We start from the raw sequence: 6,657 nt of genomic DNA on the forward strand, positions 1-6,657 counted from the left end.
TAAGTTGACAAAAAGGTCATGAATAACAGTACTTCTCCATGCTTGTTAATCTAGTGGGCTCCTGCATTAAGCAATAGGAGATGACCTGAGAAATTGCTTACAAAGGCATCCTGCTGATAGTTATTGACCATGCCGGCTAATCTATTGGACTCCTTAACTCAGGCAACACGACAAACTAAACAGAGTCAGAACTTTTTCTTCCAAATATACAAATAAATCCGCCAAAAAAAATAAATAAATAAATAAAATAAAATAAAAGAGTTCAACAACAAAATGCATATATTGAACAATAAAGTTTGTCGGCACAAACTATAAGAAAGATATACGAAGCCATTACAAACCAAGCAACCAGTGATCTATGCATGTTAATTTGGTGCTTAGTAGGCACCAAATATTATAAATCTTGAAAGATGACTTTAAGCCAATAGGATAAAGAGAAAGATAGAACTGGATTTATAGAAAGAAAGAGTGAGAGCAATAAACATGTGAAAGGAGTGCAGAAGGGCATCATGGATTGAGAAGTTCGTTAACATGAAATAAGGTTTCTCCAAACACAAGCAAGACTTTATCCAAACACTATGGAGTAACAAAACCACCTAGAAACTAAACATAAATTTCAACAAAACAATAGAATGGCTAGAGAGCTTTACATATAATTGTCATGTAATACTTAAAAATAGTAATATTATCATAAGCCATCAACAATACAAAATGTACATTGAAAAGCAGGAGACATTTTTTTTCTTTTCCAAATGTACCTCAATTGCCTAGCTAATCAATTAAAAGCTTCAAACTATTTTCCAACAAACCTCATAGCAGATAAATTGCCCACTGTGGAGCATTCTACAATTTAGACTTATGCATCTTTCTGTGAAACAACCTCATTACCTGAAACGTTATGTGCCTTTAGCATGGTTTTTTCCACTGATATACTGGCCCACCTGTCTAAACCAATGCATCAGATTGCGATTATCCTTCACATAAAGCCATGCTTGAAGAAATGGAAAGAGACTCTCATTCACCCCTCGCTCTTCTATATAACTGTGAAGTGCATCTCGCATCCTTTCATCCAGATCTCTGTCAATTTGCAAATAATTTATCCCAGATAAAGTTTAATCTTTAATGTCAGCAACTTTAAATATGCAAAAGCTACAAGTTCGAGATAAGCAATGCAAATAGTACCATACTTGATTACAAAAATTCTCAAGTAGAATATAACAACTTATTCTCCCAAGGTGGAATAAACAAAAACCAAGTAAGTGGAATAATTGAACTTACTGGAAAGAAGGGCCAGTATATTGAGAGGGAACAACAAGTATCCCTTCGCTCTCTAAGTTTGGCCGCATGGAAACAGAGTGAATCCCTAATGCATCTGGATAGAGCCCACAAAGAAAAAGCAAAGAGTTCTTCTGGCCAGGCTTTGACATCTCAACATGAAGAAACAACTGATTAATTCCATCATCATCATCATCATCATTGTCCCCCCCTCGTATAATGTTACCCAGCCGCGTTACATAAATGCTAATTTGCTCACTTCCATATGTCCTCTTGAGAACAGGCCCATGGGTATCAAGTGCTCCCTTGACTATAGTAAAAGATGAAGGAGGGCTCACTTTCTGCAATGCACAGAACACCATAAAATTTTTAAAACTAGATTACTCACTGCCACAAGGAAGAAGCAATCGCACCAGGATCAAAATTATAATAACATTGCAATTAACTTGCTACAAATTTTATGTTACAGTCCATATACCCAATTTAATTAATCAGACATAGAAAATCAATTGCTATACTTTCTCTTCCATCACCAGACTTGGGCATTCTTTATTTTCTACCTTCAAGGGGAAAGCACAAGCGCCCCACGGTTTGGTGAAATGATAGTAGAGACAATCTTATTCTTAGAAACAGTTAGACAGACACCTTTTAGGATAATAACGCCCTTTGATTATAGTGATTCATCTGAGCATAATTGTCCAAAAAGGAGTCTATGCGATCATTTCTAAAAACAAGCAGTCTCCATGACTATTTCGCTAAACCACGAAGTGTCACAACCCTTTTCCCTTTGTCAGCCCTAGAGCCGCCACCCCAAGAGGTTTTACTAGTTAAACACACGGCCACAAAACTAAGGATATTTATTGTATATGTGTGTTGTGCTTTTTATTAACCTAGAACTAGAATACACAGAAGCTATACTGTTTGATAAACATGTGAATCATAAACATAGTATTAACAAAACAGTTTAAAATTACAGTAATGAAACAAAAGCGAAGTGAAGTGAAGTTTGGAACTTACAGGAGGAGGAGTCATTTTGGCGACTTCTTCGTAGTGATCTCTAAGGGAACGGAGTAAGATTGAGTCCACCGCCGCGAACCCACTTGTTGTTGAGCGCCGCCTTGCTATCATGCACCGTGGCAGCTGCCGTGCGCACCCCACTATTGCTTTCCTCAACACACTTGCCATAGCTGCCCTGCTGCAAACTGTTGCGAATCGGATTTTGATGGCAAATGGTAAACCCAAGGGTTTTAAACCCACGGCTAAACAAATGAACCAAATTTGTCTAAACAGACAATACATTTTAACCAAACCCTTTTCTATATGACTAAAATGCCCTTCGTTGAAAAAAAAATGTCATGCTCCTTGTTCTAATTATTTTGTTTTTGAGAAAATTTCACTATAAAAAGGACCAAAGCCATATAAGTTTTAGTGAAATTCATATTCACACGTAAAGGAGATAAAAAAAAAAAATTATATATTTTGAAAAGAGTCGATTAATTGAAAAATCAGATTTACTCACCTACACATTATATTTTAGATTTTTTTAATGTTAAATAGTTACATGTATAGAAATCTTATCTCCTTATCTTTATATAATCTCAAAAGTAAATTTATAATTTATATTCATTTGATTATAACTGGTCTGCATGGTAAAGCATTTGTGTTCTCCTTTTGTTGAAAACTCAAAGCAATAAAAACTCTCATTTCCACATTTTACTACATCTTATATATATTTTTAATTACCTTCTATTCAAACATTTAAGGAAAAGCGGTTAAAAAAAATTTATTTTATTTACTTTTTGAGATAAAAAAGTGGTCTAGTCCACGAACATATAATTTATGTTTAAAATATTAACAAAAGCTAGTTCTTGATCATCTTTTTTTTTTGAAATGTAGTTTTTGATTATCTTTAGCTTTCTTTATTTACAAATATATATGATCTTTTACATGTCTTTTTTAGATTAAATTAAAATAAGAAGTTAGGCAGTTCTATATACGTGGCTACTAAATATTAATATATATATATATATATATATATATATATCTAAAAGATAAAATATCAATGGCTAAAATCGATTGGCAAATTAATCGAACAACTAGATTTAAAGATATTTCACTAAAATATTGAATCTTGTTGATTTTACTTTTTAATTACTTGTGGCGGGGTATGATGGTGCTTTCATCTCAACCTTTGATTATTTTTTTTTATTTTTTGAGAATGCATTGGAAACGGTAGTGGTCATTATTCCTTATTTTAAAAAGAAAAAGAAAAAAAGGGTACAACAAACAAGCAAAAAGTTCTAGACAAAGTTATGATTGGAATCCATTCAATGCAAAAAAAAAAAAAAAAAAAGAGTCAAATGAGTTTTCCAATTTTAATAAAGTTCCAGACAAAATGATTTTTCAAAAGGAAAATTATTTTGATTAAAAAAAAAAAAAAAAAAAAAAAAAAGCTCTAGCTTTGTTAAGGTCTTGACTAGTTTCTATTAATTTTTATAGGAACACAGCTCCGCCAGGCCTGTGCCTGAGAGTGGTGAAAATGCTTTGCAAGAAATGAGTTAAAACTGAAACTTAAAAAGGTTTTAAATGCGTTTTTTTGAAAAAACTTAGAAATAATTTTTATGGAACACCGTCTTTCGCTTCTTTAGTATTCGTAATGTATTCATTTATCACAGTGTAAAGAGAAAAAGCACTAGACATCATAAATAATAATTTCCAGGTATTGGGAATAGTTCGGCGTTCAAGAAATCAGACATGACATTGTTTGTATGCGGTGGTTAAAGATAGATTAAGAAAAAAAAGTATCTTAACATAACAGCCTTCTCTTTCTCTTAATCAGACCCACGTAGTAAGCCAAACTTACAGATGATCCTGTTGATGCCCAAGATTTCTGTGACCATACATTTTATCAATCAAATCAAACTGCCATTTTACATAAAATCGAAAGTAACAATTCTCATTACGGATTACAGAACATAGGATAATGAGCATATGGCAATGAACAGGTGAAACATCCAAATATTTGTACAATCCTCAAGAAGCTAATAATACTAGAGCCAATATGTTGTAAAACATGAAATATTTCACAGCCAGAAGCAAATTAAAATTACCTGAATCCATAAATGGAAGCTGTTAAGTTAACGCAACTCAATTTGAAATAATACCAGAAGTCAATTAATTCTGGGTGCTTAAAGGTACACAATATTTCTGAGCTACTTTTTAGGAAACATAAGTGACGCGAGCTCTATTCTATTTAAATAAAAGAAAAAAATAGATAGTTAGTTATAGTTACAGAGGCAAGGAAAGTTGATTAGTTGTGGGTGTTCAAGAAACGATTTTACAGCTTTCATATATATATATATATATATATATAATTGTTTCAAAAGGCTCTGAAAGAGTTATATCACGTTCTTCAGTCTTTATGATATAATCATGCTTTAAAAGATCAAGCATTTTTGTTTTGTAAATCTTTTCTTTGGAAATTTTTGGAAGTTCCCAACAATCAATTGCTTTATCAAAGTTCTCAATAATGAATTCTTCTGAACTCACAACATGCTTTGACTCACTAGTCTTCCCGGAAGAAGAGCTAGAAAAGGACGATGTTCTACAGATCGGAGGATCCATGGTCAAGACCTTATGGTCTATTTTTGGTTTGGTCAATATGGCTACAGGTATTGATTTACAGCCCTCAGCGGAATCCTTATCCTAAAACGGGACTTACAACCAGTAAAAATTCACCACAAAACAAAACTTCAAAATAAAACACAAGATTTTAAACACGAAACTCTAAACAATAAAACAAAAACCCCGCAGGAAACATTACAAATCAAAAAATTCTAGGAAACCCTTTCGTAATTTTAGAGAACTTCCTTATAAGAAACCTTCGAGGCCTTATAAGAAACCCAAATTCTCTAAAAGAAAAGAATTTAGAGCCAAACCAAAGACCCCTTTCAATTACAAAGAAGCTACATGCCATAAATGTGGCATGAAAGGTCATACTGCAAATTATTGCAGGATGAACAAAAAACTTCATGAACTTGACCTCGATGAAGAGATCCTTTCCAAATTAGCCCCCCTTCTTGTCGAATCTTCTGATTCCGAATCTTCTATGTCGGGAGACAGTGATCCATATCAAGTTGATGAACTTTTTGACTCAGATGACTCTGTATCCAGCAGTAGTGAATCTGAATCTGATTCATATTTAAAGAAAATCAATGTTTTGACTAAAGACCAAGAAACTTTTCTTGAACTTGTAAAGCATATTTCTGATCCAAATCTTCAAAAAGAATATCTTGATAAACTTTTGAAAACTTTGGATTTTAATAAAGCCGAGACTTCTAAAGTCCCAATTGTTAAAAAGAATTCATATGATCTTACTCAAATTTTGGATAAAAAGAAAACAAAAAAGACGGTTCCTAATATCCAAGATCTTCAGAAAGAGATAAAAGAGATCAAATGTGAAATCAGAGATTTAAAAGAAAAACAAAAAAGTGATTCTGATACTATCCAACTCCTTTTACAAAAACAATTGCAGGATAATTCAGACAATGAATCTAATCCTGGTGATGGTGATGATATTAAAGTAGAAAATATTGAGTCAGTACCCAATGATTTTCTATTTGTTTTAAAACAAATCACCACAAGAAAGTATTTGATTAAAGTCACTTTAATCTTTTCTGATGATTTTGCAATGGACGCCATTGCCCTTTTTGATACTGGCGCCGATTTAGGCGGTTTCTGTAAACAATTCAATTATGACCCCTTTAAGACTTCTTATTCCAAAGATTGTAATGGCGAGTGTTCTACTAAACCCCGCAGGAAACATTACAAAAGGGGAGGAAAGTGTTTTCAAACTGAGGATCGAGATCCGGTCTCTTTGCCTCAGAGGAACGTACAAATTTTATGGCAGATCTGATAAAGACCAGTTTGCAAGCATGCTTTGAAAAGAAAAGTGCTTTTAAAAATAAATTGCTGGAATTTGGCTATCTGAACTTTGCTGGATGAGGAAGAAGCAGCTTCTATCCTATCTAATTGTTCTCGAATGGCTTTAGCAAAATCTGATTTTGACTCTTGAACAAGCTTTTGGCTAGTTTTCGAAACCTGAAAGGGTTTGAAAATAGGTTCCTTAAGCTTTTTGTCAGAATCCGATTTTGTTGGAATAGGAGAAATTGATGGAACAGTAATGGTTGACTTCTGGATTTGGTTTTCTATCCTAGTCAACTGCTTTCCGATTGTATTTAAGTTAGTATTACAGAAATTATTCTGTTGGATAATACTACTTAAATTTGCCTCAGAATCATTTGGTTTTGGAATTTTGTAAGGTGAAGCTCGAATTTGGACAGGAGGTTCACCGTGATCAACGGTTACACTCCGAAGAGGTGG

General features: G+C 33.3%; 1 protein-coding gene across 1 annotated transcript; it reads right to left on the reverse strand.

The window, feature by feature from the left end:
• Positions 1-380: 380 nt before the first annotated feature.
• Positions 381-2,522, reverse strand: LOC18051910 (uncharacterized protein At2g39795, mitochondrial). The gene is made up of 3 exons (XM_006445740.2): positions 2,293-2,522; positions 1,279-1,616; positions 381-1,077 (listed from the first exon to the last, which is right to left on the reverse strand). The coding sequence occupies exons 1-3, from the start codon at positions 2,458-2,460 to the stop codon at positions 897-899; spliced, it is 687 nt and encodes a 228-aa protein (XP_006445803.1). The 5' UTR covers positions 2,461-2,522; the 3' UTR covers positions 381-896.
• Positions 2,523-6,657: the final 4,135 nt, after the last annotated feature.

The sequence above is a fragment of the Citrus clementina genome, unplaced genomic scaffold, assembly GCF_000493195.1.
Source record: "Citrus clementina cultivar Clemenules unplaced genomic scaffold, Citrus_clementina_v1.0 scaffold_2, whole genome shotgun sequence".
NCBI classification, from domain to species: domain Eukaryota; kingdom Viridiplantae; phylum Streptophyta; class Magnoliopsida; order Sapindales; family Rutaceae; genus Citrus; species Citrus x clementina.

Excerpts from the sequence above, each read along its gene's own strand:
- LOC18051910 (XM_006445740.2), bottom strand. The coding sequence starts at position 2,460 with ATGGCAAGTGTGTTGAGGAAAGCAATAGTGGGGTGCGCACGGCAGCTG. Across the intron at positions 1,617-2,292 it reads CCAAAATGACTCCTCCTCCT|AAAGTGAGCCCTCCTTCATC; the intron begins GTAAGTTCCAAA and ends TGTGCATTGCAG. Across the intron at positions 1,078-1,278 it reads TATACTGGCCCTTCTTTCCA|AGATCTGGATGAAAGGATGC; the intron begins GTAAGTTCAATT and ends GCAAATTGACAG.